Source organism: Lytechinus variegatus, chromosome 12 (genome assembly GCF_018143015.1).
Source record: "Lytechinus variegatus isolate NC3 chromosome 12, Lvar_3.0, whole genome shotgun sequence".
NCBI classification, from domain to species: domain Eukaryota; kingdom Metazoa; phylum Echinodermata; class Echinoidea; order Temnopleuroida; family Toxopneustidae; genus Lytechinus; species Lytechinus variegatus.
Window position 1 is genome coordinate 22,238,825 of NC_054751.1, and position 23,078 is coordinate 22,261,902.

General features: G+C 34.8%; 1 protein-coding gene across 18 annotated transcripts in view; it reads left to right on the plus strand.

The window, feature by feature from the left end:
- LOC121424906 (cilia- and flagella-associated protein 46-like) overlaps positions 1-23,078 on the plus strand; it is a 95,981-nt gene that overhangs the window by 9,096 nt on the left and 63,807 nt on the right. Inside the window, exons 2-16 of one of the 18 annotated variants that reach the window (XM_041620772.1) lie at positions 4,744-4,877; positions 5,762-5,893; positions 6,542-6,606; positions 7,754-8,042; positions 8,388-8,482; positions 10,040-10,192; positions 11,290-11,403; positions 12,774-12,806; positions 14,005-14,037; positions 14,630-14,653; positions 16,413-16,472; positions 18,456-18,555; positions 19,082-19,180; positions 20,811-21,001; positions 22,551-22,647. In XM_041620772.1, the coding sequence (XP_041476706.1) occupies positions 4,744-4,877; positions 5,762-5,893; positions 6,542-6,606; positions 7,754-8,042; positions 8,388-8,482; positions 10,040-10,192; positions 11,290-11,403; positions 12,774-12,806; positions 14,005-14,037; positions 14,630-14,653; positions 16,413-16,472; positions 18,456-18,555; positions 19,082-19,180; positions 20,811-21,001; positions 22,551-22,647 (1,619 nt within the window). The remainder of the gene's footprint in view (positions 1-4,743; positions 4,878-5,761; positions 5,894-6,541; positions 6,607-7,753; positions 8,043-8,387; positions 8,483-10,039; positions 10,193-11,289; positions 11,404-12,773; positions 12,807-14,004; positions 14,038-14,629; positions 14,654-16,412; positions 16,473-18,455; positions 18,556-19,081; positions 19,181-20,810; positions 21,002-22,550; positions 22,648-23,078) is intronic. The other 17 variants (XM_041620776.1, XM_041620773.1, XM_041620774.1 and 14 more) reach the window with 17 other exon arrangements.

Below are 23,078 nucleotides of genomic sequence, written 5' to 3' on the forward strand. Positions count from 1 at the left end.
GAAAAGTAATTTTGGGTTATCATGGGATTTGGCTTGCAAGGAAATAACCTTTTTTTCAAAGTGGGCATATAGGTCAGCATGATATCCTACAATAGGCATTAATTATAATTCAAAGCTTCAAAATATCATCACATGTGATAAGTTTTTTCGTAAGTCCGCCTCCCGTGTTCTTAATTCCAGCGAAAATTTTTCCATCGTTGCTCCAAGACCGCTCGACTTTCGGTGAGTGACGAACATTGAAAGGTAGCTTCTGTCTTGTGGGAGTCAGATCGTCGTTAACAAAGATTTTTGAACCCTTCAACTTTGATCTGGCTCCCATAATACAAGCTCGGGTGCGGAGGCTGGAAAACTCCACTAGCAGTTGACGAGGAGAACTTCTTGCTCCTTTGTCTACTGGAGGACCCAGTCGATGACATCGGACAAGGTCGGATGAACTCAAGTTGACCCCCATCCTCCTGCCAACGTCAAGGACAGCCTCCTCTGGATCCTCATCTTTCACCTTGGGAACTCCTTGGATCCTGATGTTGCGTGACCTGGATTTTTGCTCCAGGTCATCAATTCTTTGCTCCAAGACTGTCATCTTTTCCACTGATTTTTTTTCTTCCTCCTTATGTAGTTGAATCTCTGACTCCTGGGCCTTTATCCTCCCCTCAAGATCCATGATCCGGCCCTCCTGCATCTCTAGCCGGGTGATGATTGCAGACATTGCCTCTGTAACCGCATCTTTTACAAACTTTTTTAGTTGACTACTTTTCTCGAGCTTGTCGATGACAAGCTGGGCAATGTCGTCAGATTCCCTTTTTGTTGGCATATTAAAAAATATGGGTTTAAAATGAGAAATGGGTGGGAATAATCCAAAAAAAAGCAAATTGTTGAAAATTAATGTGAGTGAAGTCTGCAGCGGAGGAAAAGACCCAAGTAAGAGGACAGGTTTATGTGAACAGCAAGAGCATTGATAGAGTAGTACTCTGTTTTGAAGCGAAGACTATGTTTACAGGAATGGAATGTTAACTAATAACTTCTCAAGGACATTTCTCCACATTGATCCACTTTCACTAACATTTTTAGCTCCAAGTATCACAAAAAGTCCAAGGTGTGGGACTGTAGTAAGAAGTTCCTTGCAAGACCCATGAGGAATCCATGCAAAAAACACATAAAGTTTCTACATTCTGATAGTAGCGTATATCAACACAGATGTCACAAAGATGGCATCTATTAGCTGCACAACATATGAAGTGTGAAGTATGAAGACTTAGACTAGAAAAGAAGATTTTTTGTAGACACTTTACAAGCACATGGCAGAGTTGATCCTATCAATCCCATCATGGTAGCAGTGAACAAGTGCTAGAGTCTAGACTAGTCGCTGCGCTGGCGTTGCCGTTCGTTGCTGGCACTGCAGTGTCCAGTGAGTCCAAACTTCGCATGTGTCCATACTTCGTGGATTGTCATTAAGAAACTAGCCAAATATCCTTTTAAAAATTTGACATCAACGTAAACAGCCACCTAAAATTACCCTTTGGCTTAAGTTTCTTTAGGATGAGTTTAGTATTCATGACAATATTGACAAAAGATCGGCAAATTGAAATTTGTCACAATTTCGAAGAATCACAACATCATCATTTTGCAAGCAGATATCATCAAAAAAAGAAAAAAATGAGGGGAAAATGAAGTAAAGAAAGCCAGTCAAGATTGGAAATAAAGATAGATGGAACAAAAAAAAGGCAAGCAGGAAGGATAGAGGGATCAAGAAAGGATAGAAAAGAAATAAAAATGAAAGAAAGAGGAAAAAAGTTCAAACTTCAAGCAAACGAAAAATCCAATCATTTAACCAAAATCTAAATGATATATATATTTTTTCTTTATTTATTAAAACTTGTTAGGAAACTAAAAATGTTTTAGAAATAAATAAAATTTCAAGGTGAAACATTGTCAAACTTAAAATTAGATGAAACATCGTGGCATTACAAACAGGCATCTCTCTTCCCATTACAAGTTTGCATTGATCACAACAAGACTCAAAACGAAAGCTGAAACCACTATAGTTATGAGAACTCTAACTTGCTCCTCTGATTACCGGTACATCACAAAATCATATAATGAGAATCCATAGTATGATTAAAAATTTACCGCAGATTTTGTGATTAATTTGGTGGAAAATCTGTTTATCATGTCTTGTGTGTGGCAGGCTACTACATGCTCCGATCCTGCATGTATATGCCTAGATAAAGCTAGTAGCCTGCCACACACAGGCAGGAGGCCAGTGCAGGCCACATGCATGTAGCAACTATAAGGCCTATATGTGTGTGTGTGCTGACTTTGCGTGTGTGTGTGTTTGTGTGTCGATTCGATTGTTGACTCTGCGTCGTGGGGTTATTTGATGAAAATTCTTCACTTTTCTATGTGTTAATTATATTTTGTTCAATATTCTGATATACGGGACAAATATGTGTCCAGGGAACTGCGGGAAGGCTTTGTCAGGACGCCGGGACAAAGCAAAATACTGGTCACCCTGCTCGCAACTGTACAATGTACATGATGCATATCATAAATTTCAAGCAAGTAGTGCTAGAAAATATTGCATAATATTGACAAAGCACAGTTTTGTAAAAAATTGGGAGATCTAAAAGTAAGAGTAGATAGTCAGATCTAAAGGCCTGGTCACACCGCCCGAGCATTGTTGGAGCGGTCATGGAGTGGTAGGGAGAGAGGGTCGAATTTCGCTCACAAAATTGGGGAAAAAATCGAAAACAAAATAAAAACAATCGAAATGGAAATGGTGAACAGTAGCGAGAGGTGATGATTTTTTCTCTCCGCTCCACGACCGCTCCAACAACGCTCGGGCGGTGTGACCAGGCCTTAACGTTAGATCTATAACCGAAGACCTAGTCCAACACTAAAGTAACATTAATGTTAGATCTATTTTTTGGAGAAAGAAACAGCTTGTTTGTGAAATAAGAAAAATAATGGTGCCTAAATGAAAATAAAAAATCAACTCATGAAATGATGGAGATTTACAGGGAAAATGTGCAGAGTTGTCATTGGCTTTGTATTGTTCTGTAAATATTATTGAAAGTTTGTTAATTTCATAAAACTTATTTTGGAAAGTGTACATGTATAAGACTCCAGAGTCTACATCAAAATTATCCTCAACATCTAAATTAAAAACAGTAAAAATTACTTAAAATCTATAGAAATTACAAATAACTTCTGAAAAAGTAGCAAAATACAATACATATAGATCATGTCTATATGTGCAGGAAAATACATAGACGTGTCACGTAACAGGACCTTGCTCAATTGTCTGTCGCAGGCACATGCGCACGTGTAGTATAGTCTATTATAGACCTACTTACATTACATGTACATGTATCTTGTGTTGTGTATTGATGCGCTAGCAAAAATCCATAAAATTCATAATGCATGTATCTCAAACTCAAGTGTTGAAGTGCAGTGTGTTGCCACTGCTGTTTTATTCAAATTTCAAATCTTTTCATTTATTTGAACTATCTAATATAGTGTATGGGAATTTAATACTTACAAGTCGACAACCAAAATCTGTTTTGAGGAGTTTAAAGCATTTTTTACTTTCTTTCCTGTGGGGTGTGAGGTGCCTAGTCCTCATATGTCTATTATTTCCCCATGGGGATTTCTATTTTTTTCAATTATCTAAATATAAATTTTAAAGAAACTGCATCAAGGTGGTGTTAATTGCTTAATGCTTATATTAATATCATGCCAGAAAAAGAGGTACTTTATGTAGTACTGTTGAGCTGTGGTCTGTTCATGAACCATGCTCCTGAAACTGCAGTGCAATAAGTGCATGATATCTCAAATAAAGCAGCTTCAGATCTTTTTTCAGGGTAAGGAATTAAACAAATGTTACACACAGACCTACTAATGAAAATTTTGTTTTACTTTCAAACATTAATAATTAGTTTGTGGGCATTTTTCCCTGTACATATTGGAAGATAGACTTCATTCTATGGAGGAGGTGTAGTGAAGCAAGACGTAGTCCAGTGGAGCAACCTATGAAACAGAGACTGAAGCTTTACATACATGTATTTCATATTATAGAAATGGGACTCATTTGAAGCTGTTCTTGCTGATCTTGCAAGTCAAGTAATGTGCCCCTATGCAGAAACATACTATTAAAAAAACAATAGGCCTATAGAAAAAAATATTACTTGTAAAAACATAGCACAATATATGAAGATGTGATCTAATCAATAAAACATGCACAAACACAAGAAACAGCACTCATAAATAATGACTATACAACATGATATGGAATGCATGTAAATGTGTGACTCAAGGTTAAAGATTAGATTCTATTAGAGCAGATTTAAGACATTTCAGGTAAGGCGCTGGCCACTGGGATTTAAAAGTACTGTAAGGTCAGATCAACCATATAATGTTCAGAATGTCCTTTTTATTGTGGAAAATTCCTACTTTTAATTGATTCCAGCTTGAGTTGGCCTGGGGTGCATGGCACTTAGATCAATTGAAAAAGGTAATTCCACAGCCCTTGTCTCGAAAAAAAAAGGTCTGGGGGTTGTGAGAATGTCATCATGAGAATGAATCTTACAAAATACTGTTCATGATCATCAAGGAATATAAAAATGATCTTTCCAGGAGTAAAATTTTTGGAATTATGTTAAAGAAAAAATCCTTAAAAACTGTCTTTGTATAAACCCAGTCAATTGTTTTGTTTTCAAAGCTACTACATTCTTTGTTTCATTATAGTGCAAGGAAAGGGATCATTCCTTCACCAAGCCTATGATCTTCTGAAGAGTGCTGCTGAATCTAAACCTAACCCGGATGGCCCCCTACCCTTCAACCAAGATCTTTATGTGTTGTGTGCAGAGCTGGCTCTTAAGGTACGTACATGTGAAATCTGTTATCAATCTCAAATTATAGCCTACTGACACCATCATATGATTAGCAGGGAACAAAGTTGTTACAGAAGTATGGCATTTGTAATTGATAATAATCTTATGAAACTATACTATGACAAACTTTAGACTTTTGCTAGTGTACCAGATGTCTGCTACAGTTTCAATCTGTGATAAATTGTCTATGATAAAGTTGAAAATCTATGTAGAAAGATAACTCATCTATCTCATCATTCCAAAGGTTACCGAAATTTGATGATTATAAAAGCTACTCACAGTGGGCCTATATTGAACCTTGTGAGGTGTTTTTCTTTCATAATTTTCTTTATGGTGAACATACATGTAGATAGCTGTTTACCCCTATAATGTCTGATTTAGCTGAACATGATCAAGTCTGGGATTAATTTCATTTAGGCCTTTCATTTTAGCTGTGACAATAGCAATTGATCTTTAATACTTGAAGCATCCTGTAATTAAGGATTCGTTTTGCTTTTGTATTTTTGTTGACCCTTTCATAAGATGATTTTTTTATCAGTAGTAGCATGTATGATGGATATATTCAAGATGTGATTTTTCAATAACATTTTTTTCATAGAGGTGGTACAGTAAATTTGAAAAAGAGACAAATAAAGTGGACAATATATTTGAATTAAAGTTGCCATCATAGAGTGTTTTTTTTTTCTTCTCGATGGAACGTTTGTTTCCTAATCAATAATCATCACTTATTTTAGTGTGACTTGGTAGTTGATACTCAGTAATGTGGTACTGGTGGTCATCCCTTGGGACTCTGTAGTTGTAAGTGTTAACTCTTGAAATGTAAACGATTCTTAAAGTGAAAAGTGAACACATTGTTGATTTTTTCCCTTCAGAATGACCTGCCACACATCACCAAGGAGTGCCTCAAAATGTTCTTCATGAAGACACCGCCTTCCAATCAGTTTCTCTGCAGAGCCTACCTATGCCATGCCCAGCTCTTAGCACCTTCATCAGCTAATGACCCTGTAAGTTCGCTTTCAGTTTCATAGTTTCATTCTACTCGTGCCAGAAGACTGTTCTGCCATACAATTTAATTTACAATATCAATTATATTATTTAGGTTTTAAGTGATAGCCAATGACTATACTTTATAGATCTATCCAATGGAAACTTGAACTTTTTTCTAAAATTTGAATTAATATGGGAGGGACACTCCAATATTACAAAAGTCGGTTAACATAAAGAGTGCAATACATTTCAAAAGCCATTGGCAGAGGCATATGTTTAGACGATGTGTAGATGATAATCTATCTTCATGTAGTTTCATTTTATGGGATTTCAAAACTCATGCTTAAGGTATTAACAAACTTCACTCCTTACTTTCTCTAAATAAGAATTTTAAAAATAATTTTTTTATAACATATCTCATTTTGTAGAATATATGTTTGTATTATATTGTCTAAAAACTCTAAATTAATTTTAGCCAACATTGTAGGATTTCAGATGGACTGCCAATAATAATTAAGATGAAGATTTATGACCAAGAAGTACTGTTCTATTTAAATGATTGAAGGTAATTTCACGATAATATGATATTGTACTGCTTTTTTACGCTTGAATGTGTAGAATATACATGTACATACTTTCATTTTGTATCATATTTCATAATACAGGCCCAGCTTGAGAAGGCAGTGGTGTACATCCAAAAGGCAATTAACTTTGCCAAAGAAAATCCAAGGTATTGTTGAAGAATCAGTGATTAAATCTCTTGGATTACAAGATGTCATATAATCCATGTTCAAAGAAATATATATATATATACACAACAAAAAAAGTAAGTCCCCCCTAAATCAATTTGCTGTAACTTTTGAACCGAATTATTTTGAGATATGATATTTCATGGGTGGTTTTCTATACTCATTAAGCAACTCCTGGTGAAAAATGAGATTGATCGGTTGAGTCATGCATGAGTGATTAAAGATTGAATTAAAAATGACCATTTACTTTGAAGAGTTGAAGATAGTCTTCCCCAAAATAACTGTCATCATATTCTAACATTTTTATTGATAGAAATGTGTAAAAATCCAATCATAGCAAATTTGGACTTGAGTTTATTCAACCGTGAAATTTAGCTAAAAAAGTTGTATCGTCTTTTAGAAAGTACCTTTTACAAGCCTTCTGACATTTTTTTTCATGATGAGAATGTGGAATTAGTTCCAATAAAATGGAATCAAAGTCATGATATTTTGTTTGTGACTTTTGAAAAGTGACGTTTTTGCCTTCTGATGGTGCTCACTGAAGCATGACGTAAGATAAGTCCACAGCATTTACTCAGAGGGTAGCTTATAAAATTACCTACACGCTCATGTAAAAATATATCAAAAACTCACATTGGTTCGGAAATTATTGATGTTTGTTCAGGGGGGGACTTACTTTTTTTGTTGTGTATATATTTGTAGATGACTAGATAATTTGTCAAATGTTACTATGTTGGAATCCCTGCTCTATCTCCAATGATACTGTTACTAAGTCATGCCAGAGGGAGGGATGGCTATCCCTCTAAAACCATTGTTATGGCAAACGCTTCGCTGAACTTATATTTATTTTTTGCCAGAATATTTTTCCTCACATCGTATCTAGAATGTGTGTTCATATCTACTGAAGATTATGAGTTGTTTTGACTTTGAGAATCATTTTATTCAGTATTTATAATTTTGAAATTATACATTGATCAGGGTTGTTTGGGGTTGTTAATGATTTTGTTGATGTCATTATGCTGATTTTACGGTCTACCAGTGCAATTCATAAAAGGCCCATATACACTGTAATACATCTATCTGATTAATTATTACAAGTCAATGAAATTTAATATCCCTTCCCTTCAGGTATCACTTCCTTGTCTACAATGCCTCCGTTCTCTACTGGCAATTCTGTCGGCCGTTCCTGAAGCTAAACTATCGCCAGTACCTCTCTGTCAGCCTCCACCATGTAGTCAAAGCCCTGGATGACATAGAAGACAAGGATTATGAGTGGCGAGCCCAGCTAATGATTGCACTCATTGAATGCCATGTTGATGCAGGTCGGACTAAGGAAGCGGCGGAGGTTAGCAAGGCCACGGCTGAATTCACCAAGACCCATGTACCGCTCCTCTACAAACAAGTTATAGCTCTGCAGGTAAGATATAGTCAAAGTTAACTTGAAGAGTCATTAGTATATGCTTCAAATTCAGTTTTTCACATTTTTGGTCAGAAATTGTAAGTGGCATCTGTGACTTTAATGTTTCTCTGTTATTACTCGGATTGCTAAATCTTACAGTATATTTTTATTTGTCTCCACGATATGAATTCCAGTTGATAAATTATACATTTTTTCAGTTTGCTCTACATGTATATGTTTTCATGATGAAAATAAGTCAGTTTTGATAACCAACAAATTATTTGTTATATGTTGAAGTCACCATTTTTATCTCAATTATGAATTTTTAAGTCTAGAATTGTTCCTTCTGATCAATCTCCTCAGGTTCGTCACCAGCTTGTTGATATGGGTAAACTACAGAAGGATCTCAGGTCAAGTGGCGAACTTACTGTCTACTTCAAGCTTATGAAATTGAGGGTGTACGTACCCTATTTGTTTTTAATACATTTAAGCAGAAGTTGTATGTATTTCAATGTGTATTGCAAAGCTTATAATATAAACATTTGTTCACAAATGTTCTCAAAATTCATTGTTTGAAAAATATATACCGTAAGTAACGGTGTATTAACCGCACCCCCAACTTTGGACTAAAAAAAAAAAAAAAAAAAATCTTCTCACATTTACATGCATATTTGAGGTACGAAGAAATAAAATCTAAGTTTTTAAGATTTCAAAGTATCCAAAGAGATTACCGGTATGCAGAAATATGCTGTTCTTGATCAATTCATCTACAAATGTTAGAAAGAAAGAACGGTCCCGACAATATTGGCAACTTACACACTCGCTCACCTCACAGTCACAGTGTACACACACAGCACTGCCATTACATTGCAAACTACGATACAGTACAAGTCATACAGTACATCTTATCAAATTATGATCTGTGTCTTTCCCAGCGTAGGAGGAAGAAACATTCACATTTCTTGCATCACAATCACTTTCAGAAATTTGATGTCTTAGCATGAATTTTGGATACGGGATTATAGGAAGGTTCAAGAAACAAAGAAATTGGCATTTTTTCCCGTTGTTTTTTACGGCTTCGTGCCGTCTCTCTCGTGCGTGGTTTACATGGTATCTTAATGAAAAGCAAACAGGAAGGAAAAAAACAAGCTGGCGCGAAACGGGACTTTGAATAGCGCCAGCTTAGGTCGCACTATAACCACATTACAACGCAATCTCTAAGCTCACTCAACTCTCGCTCAGCGGTGACAAAATATTACCAAGTATGCTTGGCGTCTCTTTTAAATTAGCCAGGGAACTTCACTACTTTGAATCGAGAATAAAGTCAAAATTAGTGTCATGAAGGTGGGTGCGTTTGTTATGGACAACATTTAATTAATATTGCAATAATCGCTTCCCATTACCCGCGGCTCATACCCCTCTAAACGACATTGCCTGGGCGGCTACGCCCGGCCACTCGATGTGTTGTGAACTGGCAGACATCGTACATGTACGGGAGGGGTTACGGCGGGCTGGCTCAGACCCGTCACCGTGTAAAAACCGCACCCCCGACTTTTGCTTCTACCCCGCCGAGAAAAAGGTGCGGTTAATACACCGTTACTTACGGTATTTGGTTTTCATTGCATAATTCCATTTTTTCCCAGTTAGAATGACAGATATACTTTTCTTGGGTTCTTGGTTTTCTACTTATAGCTTATGTTAGAACATTATCCCGAAATTTTAATCAATTAATTACTTGTGTATTTCAATTCAGATAATTGTGTAATTTTCCAAATGATATTTACTTTTAATTGCATTTTAACCATGAATGTTTTGGAGTATTGCCTCTAAATTCAATATGCCTGCAGTCAATCAATTACATGGATCAAGGGTATTTTGGGGGTCATATTCATAAAGTCCTCAGAAGCTTATGAGCTAAATGCACTGAAAACAATGATAATTAAACAATGACAGTTAGATTTATTATATATACATTCTTATCCCTGGACTGAATTATTTCGTGATTGTATTTGTAGTGCCTTTGAACAGGGGGAAATAACGGACTATTCACCTCATCTGGAGCGTATCTTGAAGAACATCGTGCACGACGAGGACTTCTCACGAGCCTCAAGCTCCATGAGCGTAGCCAGTGGCCGCAAGACAGCTACACCAACTATTGGAGATGATAGGTAGGGCAAGGCTGTAGGGTGAAAGATCTGAAGTTATGTTTTGTTTGATAGGGAAAGAAGGTAGTAGATATGTAAGTGTCTTTGTTTTTTGCTTGTTTTGTATGAGTGTCAGCTGTGATGATGCTGTTATCATTGCTGGAGATATCTGGATGATATTGTGTTTATCCATATCCCATTACTTTCATGGCCTGTATTCTGAACTCTGGTTTAAATCAAACTTTGGTTTAAAGTTGTGGTTTAACTATGGAGAGCCAATTGGGGCACAAATCCCTAACAGTACACATCCAATTTATTAACTCATATGACACCCACATTGTCTAGGAATGATAACTGAAGTATTGTAAAGTATTTTTCTTCATTATAAAAGCAAAATGAAACAAAATAGTACCGGTAAACATAAGAAATATACATTATAAACAGTATTTCTTTATTTTTTAGCTCCCCACAATTTTAGCACACTCAGACCGTGGTCTAAGTTAAACCTGACTTCAGAATACGGGCCTATGTGTTTAGTCAATTGTATGTGAATAAACAGTATCCAATGATGTCATGCATGTAGTTTGTTGTTTGTGAGCGAATGAATGGAGAAATTGTGGTATTGTTCAAAAATGAAATGGCGATATAAAAACTAGAAGTCTAATAAGATTCAATCATTTTTCTTTTAATACTGACATATATTGGCAAACTGTTTCTGCACTGTAAAAAGTATGAAAAGAAAAATCCTTTCCATAAAAACCTGCTTTTTTCATATGATCTTTTCTTTCTAATGCTCATAACAAAGCTAATTCCTATTGCATATTTTTAATTGATTAAGCTAAAAATTACTTTTCAAAGAACACATGAAATATACACCGTTTACTGATAGTAGAAGGCTAATCATAAATGATTAAAAGTGAGAGGAGCTTGCTTGCACTAATTTGTGCTGGTTTTTGTTATCTTTGTATCTAATATTACATGTTGCATTATACAGTATTAATCATATTTTTGATAGTGGTATTAATATTTTCTCTACGTAGATTGTAATTGTCCATTCTAACTTGTGCATAGCTCATCCTTGTTCGCTGTTGTATATTCTTCCATTACAAAATATGATATAGGAACAGGTCATCTGGTGCCCCTACCCAAGGATCGGGTGAAGGGGGTCGGGAGCAGGGGTCAAGCTCCTCCTCCATTGCCTCTATTATACGCTTGGCCAACACTGCCAGCGAGGTGTAAGTTGTTTCAATACCTACACTTCACCTCAACCCACCCCACCCTACCCAACACCTCACCCAACACCCTCTCAGAGCATGATCCATGGGTTGCAGTCCTTATTCACTGTGTATATCTTTAATTCCAACCCTACCCATTTAATTCTAATCTAATGAACACCCATGATTGATAATAATTAATTCTTTGTATGAGGTGCTTTGATGGTTTATGACAAAATTCTTTCACCACACGGGCTCATTAGTTAGTTTTCTAAACCTAAACAAATTTATGTCTAGAATCAACGTCAATCCTACTATCTGTTACCAGTTCACTGGAAAACAAATTCATTTTTTTTAATCCTATGTGTATGTATCATTGATGGACCCCCCAAAAAAGTGTTCTTAAAATGTTTTTTTAATGCAAAGATTGTCTCAAGGACAACTTGCATTTTGGTGAGCATTTGGAATTTTGAAATAATTTCTTACAAGTGGATAAGTAAATTGTGCAAGATTTTTTTTCAGTCTTTCACCAATATCAAACACGTTTAATGTAGTGAAATATTTTTGCCATAGTTCAGTATTAATGCAGAATTATGAATTCTTTTGTGTAAAAAAAAATCTGTAAAATTTAAAAGAATATATTAGGCTTTTCCTATTCCCAACCATTCTTGTAGTTGTGAGAGGAGCTTTATAAAGTACTTTCACTGGGTAATTAATTACTTAATGAACATCACTAACATCAATAAAGCACCGCCTAGAATTTGAGTGTCATTTGTGTCCATGTTTTGATAGTTCATGACTATATTATGTGTCTGGTGAGAAGGATGATTTCTTGTCCACATATACTTTTAATTTAGTCCGTAGAACAATACTCAGTTTTCTCATAACCTAAAATCTAAAAATTGTATTTTTATGTTGTATGTGTTTATTACACTGTGAATGAACATTTCTTTTCGTTTGTTTGTCTGTATTGTTGTCTTACAAAGACGTCTGCTTTAGAAGACGATATAAAGTCCAAGAGAATCTAACAAAGTCTATCCCTTGCATTAATGTTTTTTTAAACTTCCTCTTTTAAAGAAAAAAAAAACTACAAAAAGTTGTATATTATTTTATTTTTGCTGTGGTCGTCAAAGCACCACTAGTGTAAACACATGCTAATCTTTATCTAATTCAACTTTTTTATAATTAACATGTACCCTTTAACTATTCATTCTGTTCATTGGGTTTTCATTGGAATTGAAATAAAAATTAAAAAAAATCCACATCTGCTAAAAGTCAGCATATCAGTAACATTGTGCTTTTAATATGTCCTCTAATCAAAGTAATCTTCCTTCCATAACCTCTCTGCATTGTTTTTATTTTGTGGTCTCTCTAATCTCATTTTTATACAGCTCTAGTTCAGCCGATGAGCTCGATTCATCTTGGTAAATTCTCATTCTTTTCCAAATGAAGAGATTTTACGATAAAGTGACTTGGGATCCTCACTTTGATTTCCTTCAAAGTATTCTAATGGCTTTTTTCTTTGTTTATTGGTATCTAGTATGTATTATTCTTTTAAAATAAACTCATCTTTAGAATTTAATATGATGTAGAGGTGTCAAGGATCCTGTGCTTTCTCTTTTACTTTGTAATTTGGACAGGAACTTTGCCCCCTTTTTAACTGTCTTTTATGCCAACACAGATGAAGTCTGGAGGGGGCATTAAGCATTGCCCCTGTCCATCCGTCCACCCACTTGGTTTCTACGCAATAACTCGAAAAGTTTTTAATGGATTAAAAACAATTTTGGTGTGTAGGTAGATGACACCAAAATACAGGCTAATTTGAATTCAGAGTCCACAGGTCTAAGGTCACAGCTTATTTTTAACTGTCTTTTATGCCAACACAGATGAAGTCTGGAGGGGGCATTAAGCATTGCCCCTGTCCATCCGTCCACCCACTTGGTTTCTACGCAATAACTCGAAAAGTTTTTAATGGATTAAAAACAATTTTGGTGTGTAGGTAGATGACACCAAAATACAGGCTAAATTTGAATTCGGAGTCCACAGGTCTAAGGTCACAGCTTATTAAATATGCGAGTTGGTTTCCGCATGATAACTTATTGAATATTCAGTGGATTAAACATTTTTTGGGTGTGTAGGTAGATGAAGCCAAAATAAGGCTAAGTTCGAATTTGAAGTCTGCAGATCAAAGGTCACAGCTCATTATATATGCGAGTTGGTTTCCGCATGATAACTTTGGAAATATTCACCAGATATTAAAAATGTTTGGTGTGTGGGTAGATGACACCAAAATACAGTCAGGTCACTTCAAATGACCTGACTGTCATATCTTCTGTCAGAGATTATTATGGAAAGGTGAGTGTTTAGTTCAAAGGTCAAAATTAGTTCATTATATATATGCATATTGGTTTCTGCACGATATTACGTTCAATGATATTGAATGAATTTCTGATCGCGTTACGTGGGGGCATCAGTGTTCTTTGGACACATCAAATTTCTTTTTTTTTTTTTACATTAGCCTTAATATTGTCAAAGGACAATATACTTTTATTTCTGTAAAAATTGAGTCCTAGTTAGAATAGACTTTACTCAGATTTCCAATGCTTGTTTTTTTTCAAACAGCTCTAGTCCTACTGATGATCTCCTTTCATCTGGGTAAATTTTGTTGCTTTTTTGAATAAGAGGTTTTTTTGAAGATACGAGGTTTCTTTGAATTGAGACTGTTTGATTTTTTTTTTCATCAAAATTGTCATGTTGTGGCTGTCACTTTACTGTTTTCATCAATTTTGGTATATGTAAAGTTTTGAACGAATTTTTCCTTCTATTGTTCACCTTACATTTTGGCAGAAACTTTGTGATTCTATATTATTTGGTATTTTTTTTCAAATATATTTGCATTTATTGCTGTTGGATTCATGTCACAATAAAAGATGTGGGAATTTTTATCTTTGGAATATCACTTTGATAAAGAGTCATTCATAGACACTTCATCATGAACGTTTCTCTCAATAGCACATTTGCTTCATCTGAATACCAAGCCGTTAGTATATAATTCCATCATGATGAAGATTTTCCTGAATTAACTAAGTACCATGAGCCAATGTAAGCGAATAGTTAATATTTTTTAAAAAGAATAATTTATATTTATCTTGTGATTTGAGCTTACAAAGGTATACTCTAATCATATATAACCCCCTTTTTTAAATTACAAACGTTCATAATCATTTATAATTTCACTTTTTACCAGCTCATCAAAGCTTGACCCGCCTGTGTAAGTTGAAGACATAGAATTAGATTATGCATGTGCATCTATCTAGTATTAGAATTTTGATTTAAGGCTGTGCTAGCATAGACTGTTTATTAGATTCTTAGATTTACATAGATATATGTAAACTTTCTCTTTCGGTGATGTATATTTCTAAACACAAAGGAATTTCCATTGACCATTTTTCCATATTCTGTATATATAAGTTTGTAACTTAGTATACATTTAGTGCATAGATACAATTGTTATACACTTTAGTTAGTATAATATGCTCTGTAAATAGAATATGACCATTTAATGCATCCCTTGGCTTCATTTTACAAAGATATGCAATATATGGTTCCAGTTGATAATTTCTTTCTTTATCTCTTAAGTACATAATTTGAGGGTTCCATGACATATGATATTGGTGACGAATGCTCTGCTATAAATTCTACTAATCAAATTCCCAGGATTTTAAACTATACCCTACCTTTAACCTAACCCTAAAATGTAACATAGAACCATTATGCAACCCCAACTCTAACTGTCTAACCCTACAGCTTAGACGAAATAAAGCCTGGAGCAATTGTTGCAAGAGAAATTGTCTTGTAACCAATTTGAGGTCAAACTCAGCTTGAGTTTAATATCAATCTATCACAACTCTTTGTGATGCAGGCCCCTGAACTTCTAGCATTTTGGTCCTTATCAAACATTGCATGTTTTTGTTGACATTTCTCTATCTTTGAATAAAAATCTCTGAGAAAATGCAGAATCTTTCAATTCTTCCAAATTTTCTTTTAACTATACGTTGTTGGCATTTACACATGGACGCATATTATCACCAGCACTGTTTTCATAGCCCTTGCACAAAAATTATTATTCTGTTAAATTTCACTATGATCGTTTGATGACATATTAGTTTAAAGCTATAGGCACAAGTTCACATTCCATTTTCCAATCATGCACTGTTTACTTTCCCAAATTCCCTATCACTTGATAACAAAAACACACCTTTCCACTGCTGTGTATTGCCTTCCACTTTGTGTGCAGCAAAATCATTACATTATTCTTGTCACTGTGTAATTCTTGAAGGTAACAGAAACTTGGTAAGTGCATATTTCATTTTGACAGTGCTTTTATATCAGCATATCAGCCCCATGGATGTAAAAGGGCATCAATATAAAATGAAAAAATTATAATACAATTAAGTATCAATTACTTAATGTAAATATGTTTCCCATTTATAGATTTTCTCAGAGAAATCTATGGGGATCATAGAGCATTTATGGCCTTAATTTGATTATCTGTAAATATATATCATTTTGAAAGTCCACCTGTTTTCAGTTTATTAAATATTATTTTCATTTCAGTTTTTTTAGAGGATTCATTGATTTTTTACAAGATTATTAAGCAACAAGACACGTCTGCAATGGAAAAGCATTTAAAAAATGAAGCAGGATATTGAAAAGACAGTGGAGTGATCAGTTTCAGATTTTATATTATTATTTGCAGAGTTTTGTTAGGTATGAAATTCATATTTTACTGAAATTTCTGTAATCATTGAACCATCAGATCTTTCATTGTGCTGTCATTGTTTATGTAATTTTTTACTTTTTGCTTCAGCTCTGGTCTCTTGTTCCCATGTTTGGTCTATTCCATGCATGCATGTACTAACTAATGTATTCCTGCCCTTTCCTTCTATTCTTTTTTTCGATGATTTCATTTTTGCAATGATTTCATTTTTAATCCTGCTTTATGACAATAATTGCATGCTGTCATGTAGCAAGTCTATGGTGTCTAAATGGAAAGCAGCCCCTGTAGCCCCTGTCAATAGGGATAAGAAGTAAGTTTGCATGTGTGTGATAGTAGAAATACTTATGAAAAATGATAGGAATAATCGTATTTTATTAAGATACAATTACTTCTCAATGCCTTGTCACATACTGCCTATCTATAAACCATATGAAGAACTATTTTGAAGGTCAGCCAAACTTTTCAGACCGTTGGACAGCAGTATTTGACAGGGCCTTCCCATTCAATCATGTCTAATGTAAATGTAATCTATGAATGATGTGTAGCTTGCTGTGCATGTATGTTCTGTTTTAGTGCTGTCCACATGTGTGTGAGATGTGTGTGTGTTTTTTTAAGACAAGTAATGGGAAATCCCCCGAGATTTCTTTGGATTTTAACAAAAAACAAAGCAAAAATAAACACCTCCACCCCCCGGTAGTCATTCAATGTCAACGCATTAGTGTTTTTCAGGGAATAATGCTCGTGTGAATTACATGTATCTCAAATCATCCAACCATTTTTTTTTTTTTTTTTTTTTGGGGGGGCGGGGGATGGGAGGTGGTTGTTTATGGATGAATTTTTCATTAAGATTTTGTAATAATACAAGTTTTTAACCTGTGATTCTTTTTACAGCAGTATTGAGGATATATCTATGAGGGATATGTACCACTTTACAAACATCAGTTTTATTGGTTTGATGTGGATTGTGTAGATTATATTTCTTTAATAATCAATTACCAATATGTAGTGATCAGGACATTCATATTCTTGTGAAAAATAGTCATTTCATCTATTTCAACTCGGAGAAATATAGCACTTAATACTTTGGGGATTTTCACAAATTGTTGAGTCTGATTTTTGGTCATTTGTAGTGTATAATGCATGCCATCACCGCATGCATTGTTCAGATTGCGATCAATGTCAGTTCATATGTGTATTGCCATCTACTCCTGACTTACATGTGAAGTCACAATCAACTCTTAGTCAAACCCTCCCCATATTTTGTTTTGTTTTGATTCACTTTCAGGTGATACTGTTTGCTTTATTATAAAGGATTTTACATGTTCCATGTTATGCTTGTATGTTATGCGTGTACAGGACACAGGTTTCAAATCTGTGTTGTATAGCTTGTAACACATAAAATTGGCTTGTTGGGTAAAACAAAAATAGAGGAAATTCAAGTCAGTATAGAAACTACAAACACCTGAAAGTGGGAAGGGGGTATTTTATTCCTTTTTTGCATGTGGTATATCATATTTGTTGTTGTCATTTGTGTTTTTACATTGAACACAGCTGATTTGAATTTGATTGCTGAAGTACATGTATCATCATCATGGGTATTCAGCAAACATTGTAACAACAGCTCATTGCCCACAACAGAAATAAGGCAAATCGTGGCATGATTCATAGTTCTTTGCCATTCATCTGCCCACCTGTACAAGAAACTTGGCCAGGAAATTGACTCCAGTCACTCCATACACATACTATTGACAAATAAAAAAAAAACAATTTTTAGTAACTAAAGTTGTTTGACAAAACAGTAAAATGTGTTTGAGAAATTATAGTTGAAACAACAATATCCTATTAACCATAGGTCAGGTAACTGATAGATTTGTAAGATTGGTATTGTGGTAAATTTTTTTCATTGATTCCACGAACATCGAACAAATTATGGAATGCTTCCTTTTAAAGTATGTAGCAGTCATAGGGATGTTGTCTGTTGGTAGAAGAATCAACTTTTGATATAGAAAAATGAATTAAATGTTCCTGTAGTAGTTGATAGCAGTGAAAAAAAGTATTAGAAAATAAGCCATAAATATTTCATTAAACTGGTGATGAAAATAATCAGATTATTAATAAGGCACTGAAGATTAAGTATCAAAGTGCAACATGTTATTATTACCCCAGTCATCGAATTCAACCTGTCTTGCTTGCATTCAATGCTTGCACATTCTCCACTCATTGGGGAGTGTTCCACTCCAGACTTAATCACAATATTATGAACTGACTGTGTATGTTGTCTTGTGTATTTCAGAGCTTCATTGCTTCTTGACCTGGCACGTCTGTGCTCTGAATACAACCTACCTGATCTCCTTGCAAGGACTCTTGATGCTATGAAAAACTTTCCTCTCAAGGTAAGATCAAATTCTAATCATGTATCGAAAGGCAACATAATGATTAATCTTTCTTATGGAATCTATGTATATTGGTACATTATTTGTGTATATTTCACTTTGTATTTCATTTGATACTTGGGGGATGTAGATAACCTTTCCTACATATATGGTAAAAACAAGAAAAAAGAAAATTGTTCATATTTTAGGGCTACCTCTTACAATGCACTGCTCAATTCTTCAACATTTGATAATCTTCAACATTCTAGTGGATATGGATTTTCTGGGGCTTAAAAAAAAATTCCAAGGCTCTTTTGAAATACTGGTACTGTAGGGATGAAATCGCCCTGAGCCCCCATATATTTGGTAAAAACTATAAGTAATTCAGAGTCTTCACAAGATTAATATTTTAAAAGCTCATTTATCATCCATCATTTCTTTTTATTGAAACATGTTTTAGCGAGAGTTATTTATCAATTGTCGCACATTTAGTGTATGTGTACATGAAAATAAAAAGATCTTGGTTTAACTTTATTTTGATTGACAGGACAAGGGAGCTTTCTTTGAGATGGAGTTTCTTCAATGTGAGCTCATGGTTCGAAACCTGCTGGACAAGCAGGAAGCATACAATAAGAATGCAGTAGAAGTAAGTTTTTTCATATTAATACTTAGAAGAAAATGGAAAGTGGAATATACTGTATACTACTTATGTCATATCCTCTTTATGTCATGATACTTCCTCAAAATAGGATATGAATTGACATAACTAAGTCTAAAATTCTGCTGTCATAAACTGTTTAATACATTATAACAATTTTTTTAAAAGTACTGCTTGCCTACAAAACAAGCACAACCTCCACTCCTTGGGAAGTATTTCAGCAAAGAGCCGTCATGTTTCTCAAATGTCTAAGCCAACAACATTGGTGGTTCCGAAACTACTATGTACTTATCTAGATTTAAGAGAAAATGTAGAATATCATTATCCATATGGAATGTTTTAGTGATGCACCAAAAATGTGTATTTTGGTCCGCATCAATTGCCTGGTCAATACGAGAGCGTATACCTAAAAGTGCCGGCATCCAACGAATATCACATAGGCTCCTGTACAAAACTTGCTTCTCAATGTGAGACTGTATTCAACAGTCTCGTGCACATACGCGAATGTGTGAGATATTCAATGCATACAACAATGAATGCAGTAGGATATGCAGCATAGAGCACAATGATGCTTAATGAGATCATAATTAACTGATTGTGTTAAGTGTCATAAGTTGCTAAATCAAATTTTTCCCTCCTATTTTTAGGGGGGGGGGTGAGATAGATAATAATATATAAATATACCAGGCTTTGAGTAAGTATAGCGGGAATTATTTATCCAAGGTTGTACTGGCATTACTATTTTTTCCCGAGGGGCGAAGCCATAGTAATTAGTAATTACTATAGTAAATAGTAATTACTATAGTAAATAGTAATAGTAATATACTTTCGAAATAAAGGCCTGGTATATTTGTTTTATATCCTACATTTTATAACTGAATAAGGTAGAACAATAGTTTATATACTCTTCTACACGTAGTTCATCTTTTCCTAATCTGAACTTAAATATAGATAACGCGCTGCGCAGGCTGATCTACTTTTTTCGAAACCATGCGCTCAGCGGAACTCGGATTTGTGCCTGCGCCATCCCTTTACTGGACTTGCCCGGTAGAGTTAACTCGCTGACCAGTGCGCCTGAGAAATTGCATGATCTGTGTCAATGATCTATGACGTCAATGATGGAATAGTCGACTATTCCATCATTGACGTCACGGAGTAGCACATTTTCTTTGGTGGGCGTTTCATTTTCGACATCATCGCAAAATAGCCGAGAATATGTTTGGTCACATGATGCTATTTAAACCAATCAGTATACAGGATTTAATTTATGTAGGATATAATAATAATATATTGGATGGTTTCATTTCATGGAATACCAGATGTAAAGCAAATATTTCTGGTATCCCATTCAGAGAAATTCAATATAATATCAATATCTTGCCAACTTTCCAAGGCATGGCAGTGCTAGGTTAGACTATGGATCCAAATAGTCAATGTCTTGTTTGGATAGCATTGAAAGTTTAAAAAAGGGGGCTACGGTCTATTCATGAGAGATCAATTCTTTTCAGGAGTATAACATGGTGATATAAAACACTTTTATTATCATTACACTGTAAAAAACATTCCAAGATCATGTCAGCATTGGAACTCTGACATCGCTTTTATTTTTCAAATTCAGGTTCGTCTGCATGCCATAGATCGTCTCAGTGAGGCTGTGATGAATGCGGTTCGTCATGGCGATCCTAACATCATACAGGCTGGATGCGTAACCCTGTGGAACATGTGCTTGCCGCTGCTGCAGCTGAACCTTAGAGGTCAGCTCAGGAAACCCCTGACACTGCTCGCCGAGTCTCTTGAGAATATACAGAGGTAAGAATGTGATTTAATTACATCCTTCGAAAGAAAATAGTGTCCAGGGCCCCGTAACAAAAAAGTTAACGATTAATCACTTAATGAAACAACCTATCAAGATCATCGTTTCATGTGCATTTTGCTCAGTAGACTGACTAGGAACCAATTACAATCGTTCTTTCAAAGTATTGATTATTTGCTAACCTTTGTGTTACGGAGCCCAGGTGTGTGTTCTAGAGCAAACTTAGTGTTCCTTTTTTATTCTGATATGAGATATGCCATCTTCACAGATTTAGTGTACAATTGGTGTTAAGAGATTTGTAGAGTGTTACGATACTGCAACAAATAACAATCAGAAATTGAGATTAATTTCCTCTTTTTTTATTACAGGAAATAATTATACATAAATAAAACAAATAATGATCTTACATAAATCTCTTGAAGTGTCCGATGTAAAATCCCGAAGTGATGATACTATATCCAAGTAATAATCCAAATGATAAAATCCCAGTTGACTGGCGAAAATTCACAATGATGGCGATGATGAAACTGATGTTGAAGTCCGATGAATAATAAGAGTCACTGCAACGAGTTGAAATGTCCGTGAAGACGATGTTGATGATGATTAACAGTCAATTTCAGCAATCCATGGGTTGAAGCGTGTTCATTGAACAGGTTGATGATGTTGATGATCTCGATGAGAACTGATAATTTCTCAAAATAACTGCAAACAGTTCATTGATGCATAAACTGCTCTGATCTGATCTGGTGAAGTGATCTCATATGATGTGATGTGATCTCCTGCTCTCATATGATGTGGTGATCAAGTGATCTAATATGATGTGATGATCATCCTTGGAAAATCTGTCAGCCTTATATACTAATTACAAGTGTTCTAGATCATTCTCAAATTTCGACTAATCTACAAGCTTCTAGAATTGTCTTCCAAAAGAACTTTCTCCTTTCAGGAGCAGTAAAAATCCAGAACACTCTTGAATGACCTCATTGAAATCAACAGTGTCAATAGCATAGCTAAGCCTATTGTTCCTAATCTCTATTCAGAAATAACAATACAACTCCTTGGCCTTTTAAATAGGCAAGGCCTGCATAATAAAAAGACATTCTTGAATGTTCTTTACAATTCTTGGCTATCCTTAAAGGGAAATAACTAATAGATGAATGTAATTGCTTTTAAATTCTTCTACAATTATTCTTATGAGATAACTAGAGTAAGAGAGTTGAAATAAAGAGGCCGGTACTTTGCACTTTTCTTAATCTGTTATTTGACTAATAGGTACCAAATATGAAACAAACATTCAATAAGAAAATTATGCCTTGCTATTTCAGCAGTTTTAAGCACTCAAACTATTGCCACTGTCTGAACATTTATTGACTATATATACATGGGTCATAATAGACATAACAAATGTTGAAAGTTTAGGTATACACAGTTTGATAATATATTGAAAACTACTGTGTGAAGCTACACTAGGGTTTGGAATAGTGCAGAAGTGCAATGTAAGATTTTCCATCACAATCATTACATTTATTTCTTTCCTTTGTTCAGCTTACTGATCCTGCTCCGATGTCAGGTCCATACAGAGTTGGCGAAATGTGAAGAAGACATGGAGCAGATACAAGTGGCTATGGAACATCTGAAAAAGGTAAAAATGACAGAAGAACAAATTTTAAAACAGTGAAAATATAGAACAAGATCGGGATGTATGTATGATGTAGGGAAATAGTAAATATGCAGTCTTCGTCTTGAGCTTACAATGTGGTATCAAATCAAACTTGCAGATGCAGAGAGCTGTATCTGAATGTATGTATAAGTTTCTTGATGTGTGTTTGTACATATATGTATGTAAGTGTTCTTTAAGTACGGCTTGCTCTATCAGTAGTTTCATACTGCTATTCTTTGATGCCCTACATTACATGAAATCTTGACCAGTTAAAGGGTTACAAGAAATTTCTGATGAACGCTGAGTAATCTAACCTCTCGGTGTATAGCAGGTTGCACAAATTGGATTGGTAATAAAGATGAAAATAAATGAGAAATAAGGAAGAAAGAATACCCGCATTCATGTTTGAATAT